Source organism: Copadichromis virginalis, linkage group LG8, assembly GCF_057382275.1.
Source record: "Copadichromis virginalis isolate Kocher_CV1m ecotype Utaka linkage group LG8, C_Virginalis_male_GT1.1, whole genome shotgun sequence".
NCBI classification, from domain to species: Eukaryota; Metazoa; Chordata; class Actinopteri; order Cichliformes; family Cichlidae; genus Copadichromis; species Copadichromis virginalis.
Genome location: NC_140625.1, coordinates 30,818,321 through 30,832,032, shown reverse-complemented (window position 1 = coordinate 30,832,032; position 13,712 = coordinate 30,818,321). Strand labels below are relative to the sequence as shown.

The window sequence follows — 13,712 nt, the reverse complement described above, 5'->3', positions numbered from 1 at the left end:
AGTAAAGCAGTGGTGTGGACAGTGTCTGATACTCTGAATCAGGACGTACCGTTGCAGGAACAGCTGCAGCTGCAAGTCTCTAAAACCCTGAACCCTATAAATGTACTCTTACTGGACAGAGCTCAGCCTGACCTCTGAGATCATAAAGACTGAGTGAACTTCCTCCAGCTGCAGAGTCCTTGCTCCCTATTTATCGTCTGAGCACTGATCCCGACAAAGTGCTGCTGTGTGTCGGAGAACCGGACACACAGAACTTTCTGCTCTCATGTGTCGCTTTCTACAGTTTGGGTTTTAGTTATAGTTTCATTTTTGCGTGAGACCCAGAAACTTGTGTTTGAGTTGGAGTTTGTTTCCTGGATCTGGATTGGCTCCACCTCTGCTAACATCTGGCTGTAATCTGCTCAGAACGCTTGGAACAATCCTGCTAACAACCAGACAACGAAAAAATTCACATAACGTCACTGGTGGAGATGAAAAACATCAAGATCCAAAGTGTTGATGAAAATCTTTTGTACAGTCATGTTTCGGGAAGGGAAACTCTTGATCGCGTGTGTCGGGCATTAGCATGTTTCTCCGAGGAAGAGCTCGAACCTCTGAGCCAGCGTGCCGTCCACCAGGATTGTTTCATTGTTTACAATATTAGCTCAGTAGGGGTGCAACGATACACAAAATTCACGGTTCGGTTCGGTTCGATACTTTGGTGTCACGGTTCGATATTTTTTCGATACAAAAAATGTTCATGCCTTTTTAATTTGTCATTTATTAAAATTATAAATATATATTTTAACTCAAAAGTACAGTTTTTAAATTTAACCCTAACCCTTGTGCGTGTTTTTTATTTTGACAGCGAATGCGCACCTGTGGACCACTTATGTGCAGCCCTGGTTATTTAGCTCATCATATTGCAGCCACAGAAATTCTTTTGTCCATGAAACCATAAAGCTGCACTTTCTTTTTGCCTTATAGTCTGATTTGTCATAACTTCTCCGTTTTGTGGTAAGCTTTTCTTTGGCTGTCACTTCTTCACCCTGACCTGTCTTATTTGGCTCAGCAGAACTGAAATGCTTTTACACGCACTCACATAAGCTCAGCGATTCTCTGCGGATCAACCTCTCACATGTTTAAGCTGCGGGAGATTTCACTTGTCATGTTTGCATAGTAAGCTAACGATTAATAAGACGATGTCAGAGGAATTGGTGCGCAAATTATCATCACTCACAGATCAGTGCTGTCGCTCTCTATACACAGTTCGCACGATTGCAAAGTGAAAGCAAAAAACAAGCGCAAATTCAAACGCGACTTCAATATATCACATATTGACAGTGGCTCACCGATGCCAATGACATAATTACCCAGCTACATTTCTGAAAGAATGCAAAAGCATTGACATATATTTTTCCTACAATAGCCCGACGGGCAGGGCAGAGATAGATTTTGGTAGCCCGACTGGAAAGATCGCTAGCTCCGGGACGTCGGGCTAGCGATATTGCAAGCCCTGTATCTGATTGAGGAATCACTCATCTTTGGAAAAGAGAGTTTATTACAGAGAAATGGCTCTTTCCAAAATAAAAGCTATACTATCCGCTTCTTCTGGGCTATATTCTCAGCAGCATAAGGAGAATCATGTGCTAACAGCTGTCTAAATGACTCGGCTAAAGTTAGTAGCATGCTTGTTGTTTTTGTCTTTGCACTAGGATGATGTCGGAGTAAATGTGCAGTCATATTCGTTGTGTTCCCACTAGTGCTTTCAGGTTAATCTCGTTGAAATGACCTTAACGCCACAACATGGCAAATCTCCGTTAACGAGCTACCGCCGATCGCCCCGTGCATGGGGCTAGACGACCAACATGTTAACGAGCTAACTGCACTAACACACTAGTTCCCACCCATGTAATTGAGCATTGCATGGCACATCCAACATACTGTTTTACTTTAGTCCATGACTCGCTTACCTTCAGGGTCATACGTCACATGAAAACCAAAATAATTCCAAACGCCAGATCTGAGAGTGGGGGAGGTCCATGTTGCAAGGAGAGCTTAACTTCTGTCTCGCTAGCTTGCCCTGCGCTCTTCCTTCTGACTATGCTGTCTGTGTTGAGCGCTCAGTGGATCTGCGCTCGACAGTGCAGCCTAGGCGGAGTAGTCGAACGCAGATTCACTGAGCTCTCAACACAGACAGCATCGTCAGAAGGAAAGTTGATAAAATAAATTACAAATGTTGTATTGTTCGATACATATGCGTACCGAACCGAAAGCACTGTATCGAACGCTTCAATATCGATACGAATATCGTTGCACCCCTATAGCTCAGGTCAGTTCTTCCGTCCCTGATGTCTGAGCTCGCGGAGCTTTAGAAGCAGGTCAGCGTCACCGACCCCGACAGGAAGTGCAGATTGTGGCAGAGCGTGTGATTGGCTGATGGAAGAAACCCATCGCTGTGGCAGGATGCTGTGTGTGTCTGCTCGGAGCGTGCGAATGAAAGATGTATGTTTACAAAGTCCGGAGCTGCAGACAAACACGCACAGCAAGCTGTTCATGTCAGGGCGAGTGTGTGTGTGTGTGTGAACCTCACCGTATAGCGTGATCCATGCGTGACACGGTGAGGTACGCCGCCAGGTTGGCGGTGTACGATGAACAAACTATGAGCGTGAAGAGCCACCAGCTGCCCATGACGATCCTCAGAGCGACCGATCCCACCACACCGTCCCCACCTGCGCACACACACACACACACACACACACACACACACACACACACACACACAGGTCGTTATTCAGACGTCGGGATTTTCGAGTGTCGAGTGCCCATTTTTAAATCATGCAAGTGTTTGTGCCCACGAGCTGGAGTGGGCGTCAGACCTGCGACCTCTCAGTTGCTCTCGGCAACCAGGAGCCCGCCTGCCACCTGATCCAACCGGCAGGTGAGAGCGGTGCTTCATCACAGCGAGCCGAGAGGCTGCATCTAATCACACACTGTTAGGCCTAAAAGGTTTCCCAGGCAACCTGCCAGCCCATAATAGATGCAGCTGGATGCATCTGCAGGGAAAGCGTGTGTGTGTGTGTGTGTGTGTGTGTGTGTGTGCACTGTTTTACGTCCACACTGAGGACATTTCAGGGGCAGAGGTGACGCTCAGAAACAACAGATTTTGGAGCGAGAGGAAGTTTTTTCTGTTACAGAATTCTTGGAAAGTGTTCACAGAGAACTTTTTGGAAAGTCATGACATTTAAAACACTGAGGACAAAGTCACAGTCAAGCATGATGACTGCTCAAATTCCTGAAAGAGGAAAATTGGAACACGGGAACGCCTGCCTGCTCCGAATCATCCCTAACAGTGTTCCTCTCGATGTCACCTTTCGCTCACCTTGCTGCACGAACGCTCCGTAAACGATCCAGATGGCGCTGTGCAGGGTGCCCGACCCCGCTCCGTTAGCCGGCTGACCGGGAGGTGCATTCTGGGACGAGGAGCGCAGCGCCTGCAGTCTGTTGAGGAGGAATATGAGCACTCCCACCACGGGGATTGCGGCGGCGATGCAGGCCCAGACGGCGAGGTCGAAGGGCGCGAACAGTGAGAAGATGTTGATCTTCTCTTCGGGCTTTCGGAGCAGGATGCCGACGCTGTAGTCCAGGTAGCGCTTGCTGAAATCGACCACGTTCTCCCGTTCTGGCGTGATGGTGATGGCGGACACCGCCAGGTCCGCTCTCTGCAGGGCGAGGGAGAGGAAGGGTTTTTGTTCACGCTCCAAAGTGACCGAGTGTAAGAGAACAGAAAGGTGGTGCAGGCCCTACCTTGTTGATTAGATCGCCAATCATGCCGTTCCACGAGCCGTTGGGAAGCCGACTTCCATATTTACTGTCCGCTACCTGAGAGGAAGGAGAAGAAGAAAATCAGCGAGTTTATTCCAACGTCTCAGAAGCTCGTTTATATCGGCCCGAAAACAAAAGCCTCTCCTCTGCAGATGATCTGCCAGCTGTTTGACAGCTGCTCTGTCAAGAATCTTTGAGATAACAGGAAAGTTGGAGATTATAATCAGTGAAGCTCCTTGAGGCGACTGTTGTTGTGATTTGGTGCTGAATAAATGAAATTAAACGGTATTTTAAATGGTGAGATTGGAGCTGAGGTGAAGCTGAGTTAGTGCTCAAACCAAATGACGGACTGCTGGTCAGCCCCACCTGGTAGATCTCGTATTTGAAGCCCAGGATCTTGGCGAGGGCGTCCAGGACGTCGATGGAGAAGCCTTTATATCTCTTCGGCTGCCCGAGGATGTTCTCCGCCACCATGACAAAAGGATCCTCCTGCAGTGAGAAAGAGCAGTGAAGAAAAGGGCCGAGCGATGCTGCGCGTTCAACAAACTGCAGCTCCGAGCAAAAACACCGAGAAACAAAGAGCGAGATCAACTTTTGTCAGCCTTTAGAAGGAGAGCGCACAAACGGTGAAAACTCTCCAGCTGAGTTTGACTAGCTGAAAGTTTCATTTCATGCATCTTAGAAATGGACCTAAAAAATGCAAAAATACCCCAAAGCTGAACTTTACTCGGCTCCAGCTGCACTAAAGAGAAAATCTGCTTTGCAAGCCCAGACTGAATATCCACAACAGGGCGATGTGACGCTGCCTTTAATGTGCTGCAACAAGACAACGTTTGTCTTTCTGTTCAAAGCTTTTCAGCCGTTCGATCTCAGATATTAAACAGAATCATCTGGATTCACTTGGTTGTTTTTTAGGCTGCACCAGGTGTCTGCAGGAGAGGACGTGTTCACAGGTAGTATAACTGCACGTTTAGCTATGATGCTAATACAGGGCAGGTCACAATCTACAGTTATTCCCAGAAAGGCGTCGTCTCCTCATCTTCTGAATGACACAAACCTCCATGTTTAATAATCAGGGACTGCGGGGGCTGTTCCCACAGGCCACGCTGAGAGGCTCGCTTTGACTCTGAGCAGAGCCTAAAACAACAGCGTGCTCGGGATAAAGAAGGTTCACAGAGGCACATGCTGTGTTTCTCCGTAGAGAAGCACGGGTGCCGAGTTTGGTGGTTAAAGTGTTGAGGGCAGGTTTCTGGCAGCGTGAGACCTGAAGTGTTGCAGCTGCAGTGGATGAATGGCAGGGTAAAGGTATTAGTCTCGCTCGGTTACACCTGCGTCTCCACGCCGCTGTGCCGGCACGAGAGGAAGTGCTGGAGGAAGCTGCTGCTGGTGTTTCTAATCACAGCGACCTGAGGAGCTGCTTAGACCGAGAAACACGAGCGAGCGCGGAGACTCGAAGCTGATCAAACACCAAACCTAAAAACGTACAAAGCAGTTCTTCTATTGGCTGAGAGCTTTCTGTGGATTCTCTGGGGTTTATTTTGTGCTGATATTTTTGAGACGCAGTTGAACCGACGCTTAAAGGACTGAACTGAAAATGCTGTAATAATAACAACAAGTACAACAACCCTGGAGTGGATCTATCCATCGTAACGCAAGCAGCACGGATGTAAACACGGCGCTGCGATGCTTCACTGTTTATGCTGTTGATTTACTCGCCATGCAGCGCCCGCCCTCCTCTGGATCGCACGCTCTTGGAGCTGCAGGGAGCATCAGTGAATGCTAACAAGAGATATTCAGCTACTGCAGATCTTTATCATGCACAAGGCATCCGAGCACCAAACCTCGGATTCCAACAAATCTCATCTGACCGAGGACACCAAACACTGCTGAAGGAAGGGACGTCTGAAATACCCGATTACTCTGATTACCCTGATTACCCCGATTACTCCGATTACCCTGATTACCCCGATTACCCTGATTACCCCGATTACTCTGATTACCCCGATTACTCTGATTACTCTGATTACCCCGATTACTCTGATTACTCTGATTACCCCGATTACTCTGCTGTCACCGGGACCCTTAAACCTGCTTCTTTCTAATGATCACAAAGGACCACCCCTTTGCTTACAATAAGAAGACTATGAGGAAATGAAAAGTCTTGACCTTTGACCTCGTGTTTTCTGGTCAGCTTGTGCTCTCCTTTCTTACAGGAAGATGGATCGACTGATTGTGTCCACGATAGCGTCCACTTACCAGCAACGTGACCACTTTGACCGTGACTCCCTGCATGCCGTTCTCTATCCGGCTCTCCTTCAGGCTGCCGTTCAGGCCGTGAACCGAGTCCCACGTGGCGAGCTGTGGGGCAACAGGAGACAGACTGTAAACAAACAATGTACAGTGGAGACATCAGCCGCAGCACACTGAGATGCGATCGGTTCGTGTGTCCGCGTGCGAGCAGCCCTCCCGGGGAACAAAGCGCGGTGGAATCATGCTGCCCGGCTCACAGGCTGCAATTTTACCATTTACTCCTCGGCCTCATCAGGTTTCAGAGCACGCCGCTGCGAATCAGACGGAGACAATGAGGCCAAAAAATGTATTAAATGAATCAAAATAAGAGCCTGCCAGAAAACCACTCCGGTGTGGCTTCATTGTGCACATTTCCAGCCACACACAAAACCAACCTGACCTAATTAGGTCCACAGCCCCCCTAAAAACCTCCCGCCAGCTCCAGCAGCGCTCTCAGAGGCCCAAACAGCCTCTCAGAGAGCATCACGAGTTCATCGAGCACACTCACACATCACGGCTCACTTAAATGAAGTCCTCTTACAGATTCTCCCCTTTGAAGCTTAACAATGAAAATGAAGTGCGTTAATACGAGCATCCCATAATAGCTTCAATGTAATTCTCTATGCCTGCATAAAGTAATCTAATTACAGCAACCCCTTCTTTTGAGTAAATTTAAAAAATATAAAAACTGACAGATTCACTGACGGGTCACAAACAGGCGACAAAGTCAGAATTCAGATTTTATTATTTCATGATTTCATGAAAAATCAGCCGATAAAGACACTCCTCACTCACAGGTGCAAACTCACCTGTCCATGCAGGAAGCAGCTGAACACGACTCAGAGCCACAGCAGAGAGAGGTTCACATTATTGATGACTGAGTACAGTCTGAGGAGGCGGCTCCATCCTTTTAAAAACTTAAAAACCAAGCAGGTCAGACAGTTACTGATCTTTCTTTTGGTCAAATCAAAATAAATACATGAATTCATTAATAAGACAAGAGTCTATGTTGTATTTTATTGGCATAGTTACCAATCAGTTAGTCAGTGAGAGACGAGCCGGGCACAAAGTATTCATATCTGTACAAATACTGCACTTCCTTACTTATCCAACACAAGTTTGAAATGAAGTCTTTCATAAGAGCTTCAGATTAAGCTTAGCAAAGTCGTACTGAAACATCTGACAGATTTTCCAGCGCCGTGCACATAAACTCGTTTCGAGGTCAGTAAACACAACCAGAGTTCAGACATAAGGCACACGGGATTATAAGGGGCTCTGTCGACTTTCAGACAAATCAAAGGATTGATTTTAAGTGCGCCGTATTTTCCAAACAACACGGTAATAACGACGGCCCGCTAGCATGCGCTACCAGAAATAGTGCTTTGTTGTGTGTCTGATGGACGAAAGCTAAACCAGTTCCACACCAGTGAAGCTGCAGCATTTTTACAAACCAGTTCTGGTTCATCTGTTTCACTCAACGATCCACTTTCACTCTTCTCATTCTCCGTCGCCGCCATGTGCGTATGTAAACAAAGGCACTGCGCATGCGCGTTTTACCCATATTCTATCGCCATATTTCATTTTCTTATCTTTGCCCAACATTACACCGGTGTTACTGTGAACGGTATGATATGGCCCAGCCCTAGTCTCTAGAGTTTAACCTTAAAAATCTGAGTTTTCCTTCCATGTTGAATCTGATTGTCTGACACAAACATCTCTGTGAAGGACTCGCTCTGACTTCTGGGGACAGATTTTCAGAGCAGACCGAGGATCGAGAACCTCCCTCAGTCAGAGCAGGCGCGTTTTTCACTTTGATTTTTAGCTCTTTGCTTAAAATAAATGTTCGCCATTAGAGCCTCCCCGTCCATTTAGCTCTCTGCGTTCGTCCGTGCCTTTTTCAGTTGTTTCAGTCACCATGGAAACACACAAACAGACAAAAGCAGCCTTGTGTTGTCCTTCCTGTGCAGGGAGGCGGTGTGTGAGTTTCTGTTTGTTATTGAAGACACACACACACACAGATTTATCGATCAGGTGGGATGGTGGAGGCTGAAGGTTTGATTCTCTTCCACTTCAGTTTGCACACGCTGAGCAGTTTTGCTTCTTGTGAAGGAAACAGAGCTTCACTGCAGCTCCGTGATGAGTGCACGCTCATTGTGTTGCACAATTACACAAATCAGTTCACGAGCAGCTTCATGCAGGATCATAATAAATAGGGAAAGAAATCTATGGAAGGAAAAAACAGGTCAGTGCTTAGAAGCCGGAGCGATGAGCCGTGCAGTGTCTAATGTTAGACGGTGGTTAACGTTAGCATGCTCGCTAACCTCTGACAGGACGTTTTAATTAGCGTTGTTGAGCTAAACACGCGGCGCGGTTTGTCATGCGTGGAGCTGTAAACATCCAGCCGGGGTCGCACGGTGACACGCTGCCAACACGACACGAGCGCCTGCAACCAACCGCTTTGCTAATGATGGTGCTGCAGTCACATGTAACGAGCAGCTGAAAGCTGCACGGCTGCTGCATCGTCTTTGGAAAGCAGGAAAAATATCATTAAAAATCAGATATGTAGGTGCTGTTCTCATCCTCTGTATTCAGCATTCACTTTGGACACAGTTTGTTAAAGCATTACTGAAAGACAGCAATGAGACAAAGTCAGTCTGCTATCAGTCTGCAACCGAATGAGTCAACCTGGCAGGCATCTGTCTGGAATACAGGTATCACATCCAGCATCCAGCCAGGACCTCACAGATCTGAACCAGAAGTTCAAAAATCTGCAAATAGTGACGTAAAAGCTGCAGGACAGCAGTTTAACTCAGAATACAGCCAGCTGAGCCCTCCACTGCAAAGAGACGTGATCCATATAAACTGACCGGGATTTTATGCTACGTCTTAACCACAAACCTTTTTCCAAACCCAGCGACGTGACCTGCGGCGTAGCTTTGCTCACACTTACAGAAACGTAACGGCACGTCAGGTCAATGCGGCCCAAGACTGTTGTGATTGGTCTGTTTGGTACTTAGTGTAAGTAACACAACTTACTTACACTGACACAGGTTACATGGTGGGCTGTACAAAGAGTCACCGAAGTCTAAATCAGGCCCGACTGACTGCAACACGCTGGCGATCAGTCTGACTGCCTGACCCTGATGGTTGGAGACAGGTCGCCTCTTACCAGGTGACCAGAACATAAAATAGTCATCGCTGACTTCCTGTTGCAAGTGTTTGCATTCATTCTGACCAAAACACTGACTTCTTAGATGTTGTGTTAGTTACAGCCATGCCGAACTTTCTGCTTTAATCCTGTCTCGCAGTGCTCTCCTTGTTTGGCTCCAGCCTCGAGTGGACATTAGTGGAACTGCAGTTCTGGTTGCTTCTCAGGCCTTGGAAAAATCCAGCTTTTGATGGTTGGATTTAGCTTTGCACACCAAAAACTGATAAGTGGTACCAGGCGTCAGACACAGCTGGTGTTTATAGTTTAAACAGAGAAATAGGACAGACATGAGGAAGGAGTCTGTCAAGTCTAATAATCTGTGTCACACAACATCACGTTAGTCTCAAAGGGCTTCACAGCCTGTACGATGCCCACTCCGTGCTCACGCCCTGCAAACAAACACGGCGTCTACACGAGTTCAGGATGAGACGAACAGAATGAGCGAGGCGGCGAGCGAGGCGAGGCTGATGGGGAAGCGGAGAGAACGAGGCTAAATGGAGATGAGAGGAAGGAGGCGGAGAAGGAAGGAAGGAGGGAGCACTTGTTTAATAATCATGGAGCTATTCTGAGCAGCGCTGTCCTTTAGATGATCTCAGACCCTCGTTTTTCTTTATGTGTGTGACACAGTGGGGTGGTCTTCATTAACTCGCAGACACACAGAAATAATCTCCACAGTTTGAAGCACCAGCTCCGCTTCAAGTCTTTTCTTATTTGAACTGTTGGACCATCGCAGCGGGCGCTGAAATCGACCAGAAGAGAAGAAGAAGAATATGACCCCCCCCCCTCCCAGCAGCGATGAAGTGCTTTTTGTTCCCTCTGGGTCGTCAGTGACAGTAAGACACAGCAGAGCCGGTGGGACGTCTGCTGCCTGCAGGCCAGAATGGGACATCGCCGTCCCTGTCGCATTATTAAGTGTGTTTGCAGCACAAACTCGTGAACAGATTCGGCGGCTGTGGTTGAAATAAGTCCACGATTCACGTTTGGTGCTTCCTTTAATGTCCTACAAATGCAATACTTCAGGCTTTGCAGGCTCTTAGATGGCATTAAATGTTAATGCTACAATGGAAAGTGTGATTTTCTTTTAAAGGCGGTGTCGTGTAGCCTGCACGCATTTTACAATCCTTCATTTAACTTTCCCGCTTCGCTTGAGTAAACACATAGCCAACACACAATTATATTTAATGCCTCGCAAATCAAAACTGATATGAAGACATGCACCAGAAGTTTAAAGAAAAAGCAGAGTGAGGATGATTTCCCCTGGAAGCTAAACACGCACAGCTGTGCTCTCTGCTGGGATTTGGGTTTGGAGAAAGTGCATCACGTGCTGTAAATCAGAGGGAAGTCGGGTGTGAAAGGGAAGACATGACTGGATAGAAGAGAAGGCGCTACGGCAACAGTAAGAGCGCATGATGCCACATCATCAAGGGAGGAGTGGCATGCTGGGAAAACTGAAGGGTCTTGAGATGGCAGATGGCTTTATGAGCTGCTGTGTCTCTCAACAGGCCAGCTAACTGAGCCAAAGGAAGCTAACAACACGGGAAGAAACAAATATTAGTTACATAGTTACAAAAGCTAGTTTCAAACTTTCAGACAGGAGCGCAACGTCTTTGTGAGGATTTAACGCAGCACTGATGTGGGAGAGCAGGCACAGCAACACAGCCCAAGCATCTCATTACAGCCCAGCTGTAGTTCGGCTCGCTCCCCGGCAGCACTGGTCTCTGTAAACGGGGCACTGCAGCACACCGTTGTTCAGGACTGACACAAAGCTGCTGCTAAATGCTAATGTGATAGATGACCTGCAGGACGGAGAACAAGCCTGAGCCACACAGCCCGAAGGAGAAGGAGCCTACTTTTTGTTCTGAGCTCGAGATCTCTGTTAACTGCTGCTGGAAGATCAAAAGAGACAAAACACTTTATGCTAATCAGTGCTGTGAAGGAGCTATGTTTGAGTAAGAGGCAACAGTGACGGAAACCAAGCACGAACGACAGCAGCTGTAACAGTGACACAGTCCTGGCTGAAGGGGGGTTGCCAAGTGGTTTGCAGAGGCTGCAGTAACTGTATGGATGCCTAAACAGCTCAAATTGCTTAAGTTGCATGAGCTATACTTAAGGTTTTTCAAAAGGCTACGTAGAAGGCTAATCAGTGAGTCATCAGTCAGCTGGCACCCAGGTCAGCTGACCTGCTGGGGTTACTGGCTGAGGACGACTTTACGTCCCAGCAGAACAAATGCTGAAAAATGTTTCTTTTATCTGCTTTTAATTATCGATAGAAAAGAAAATGGTCTTTTTTCTGGCTATCAACACTTTTTACTGCACTTGAACAAAACTAAACTTTGAAGAAATAACGAAGGCAGTTTGTTCTGCACCAAAGAGGCCCAGCTGCACATCACCGTGAACACACCACCTATAATTCCTGACAATTATTAGATTATTAATAGCAGAAATAGATTTTCCAAAATGCCAGACAGTCCCAGGCGAACGGCCTGTCTTTCTAACTGCAGCTCGTTCTGCTGACTTACGGCAGCCACGTTGCTCTGCGCTGTGAGGGGAGCCGGTAATGAGAGCACGAGGACACAACAAAAATATGAGGCGTGCTCCGAGAACGTGTCGAGGGACGGTTGGTGTTTCAGAACAGCTTCAGCTCAGAGCACAACCATATCTGACGCTTCTTTTATTCAATTAATTCATATTTATGTCCCCTGGATTTCTTGAAAACAAACTGATGATTCAAACTAATACCCACAAACCTAGCTGCACTGTGTGCAGAGTACAGGGATTATATACTGTAAGGATGGACTCAAGCATTAATAACGGACCTGATGTTATTTATCTTTCTGCAATGACAATAAAACAAACGAGTTGGTAAAGGTTACATTAAATGTCGAGACACACAAATAGAGCAATGCTGCCGAGCATAAACCTTTTCAGGTGTTAAACTCACAGCATAGCTCACACTTTGTGTGCTTTTCTACCATTTGTACATCTGCTAACACTTGGCTAAAGACACATCATCCCTCCATATATCTGACGAACACCAACAATCTCAGTCTAAAAGGCCAAACCTCGGCTTTTCAGGAAGGTGGCGCCACCCACTGGTTTGTGACATCCAGGCCTCAAAGTGTAACAACGTTACGGTTTTACGAGCCAAAGAATTAGGCTAATCAGCTGATGCCAAATGGTTCAAGCGTTCTGTGGAAACGTACCCAAGCACACCCCAACCCGGTGACGTACATTTCATCATGGATGTGATGGTAAATGGACTGATTCTTATACAGCGCTTTTCTACTCTCACGGAGTACTCAAAGCTCTATACAACATGCCTCATTCACCCAATTCTCACAAGCACTTTATCTACACTTAGTGCTTTCTAACGACATTCATACACATTCACACTCCGATGGATGCATCGGAGAGCAAGTTGGGGTTAGTATCTTGCCCAAGGATACTTGACATGCAGACTGGAGGAGCCAGGGATCGAACCACCGACCTTCCGATCAGTAGGTGACCTCCTGAGCTACAGCCACCCGTGATGCACGTGCCCCGGTGGCCACAGCAGAGTATAAGCTCGGCTTTAGATGCGAAGCTACACCCATGAATCAAATAAACGGAGAATTTCACTGAGCAAAACTGGAGGTCAGACTTCCTAGACGGTCCTTTCGCACCATTAAGCGCACAGCAGATGTATTATTTGTCCAATAATTGCATTAAAACTGCTGTAAAAAGCTCCGGCAGCACCAAAGAGGTCTTTTAAGGTTCATCCACTCACTGTTTTGCCCACATACAGAGTAAAAAAGAGGGACTTTCATTAAAACTGCTTGATTCTGACCGAGCATGAAGTGATGAACCGGCTGCTTTTCATTCAGCTGCAGTGTCTGCAGCCTTTCATGCGTCCTGCCATGAAATGATTAGGTTGTGAAACTCGACCCTCATCTAATTCTTAAAAACTCTGAATGTGAACATGTTTCCAAAGGAAACTTCATTACTTACTGTCATTCTTCTTTTCTTTATATCCCGGGCTGTCAGCGTAGTGAACCGACCTCAGCAGTAATTCGGTGATTACATAATGAATGTATGAATCTTCACCAGGTGCAGCTTTACCACATATTATTTTATTTCCACCTACTCTCCTTTAAATAACGATAAATGTGAGCAATGGGGATCTTTGGGAGGTGAAGCTGGGTCTCGGATGGATAATGGACATCTGGGGAAATTAGAGGCCAGGTCAACATTTTCTCTGTCGTGGTGCGACTTGAGCCATCCCTAAGCAGTTTCTCTGCATCGTCCAGGGGGTTTCACCACCACGAGGAGGCATACTCTCGGTCTTCAATCATGTTTACCCCGGCGTCCAAGTAACGTGCACATGGAGACGAGGCCACAAGCTGCACACTGCCACTGATGGGCCGAACGCTAA

General features: G+C 47.0%; 1 protein-coding gene across 2 annotated transcripts in view; it reads right to left on the bottom strand.

Moving 5' to 3' along the window:
* The window catches only part of grid1b (glutamate receptor, ionotropic, delta 1b), a 627,414-nt gene that overhangs the window by 75,704 nt on the left and 537,998 nt on the right, over nucleotides 1–13,712 (bottom strand). For both annotated transcript variants that reach the window (XM_085467070.1, XM_085467071.1), the window contains exons 9-13: nucleotides 6,061–6,162; nucleotides 4,171–4,293; nucleotides 3,787–3,861; nucleotides 3,362–3,701; nucleotides 2,573–2,711 (exon numbers count right to left, since the gene is read on the bottom strand). In XM_085467070.1, coding sequence (XP_085323196.1) covers nucleotides 2,573–2,711; nucleotides 3,362–3,701; nucleotides 3,787–3,861; nucleotides 4,171–4,293; nucleotides 6,061–6,162 — 779 coding nt within the window. The remainder of the gene's footprint in view (nucleotides 1–2,572; nucleotides 2,712–3,361; nucleotides 3,702–3,786; nucleotides 3,862–4,170; nucleotides 4,294–6,060; nucleotides 6,163–13,712) is intronic.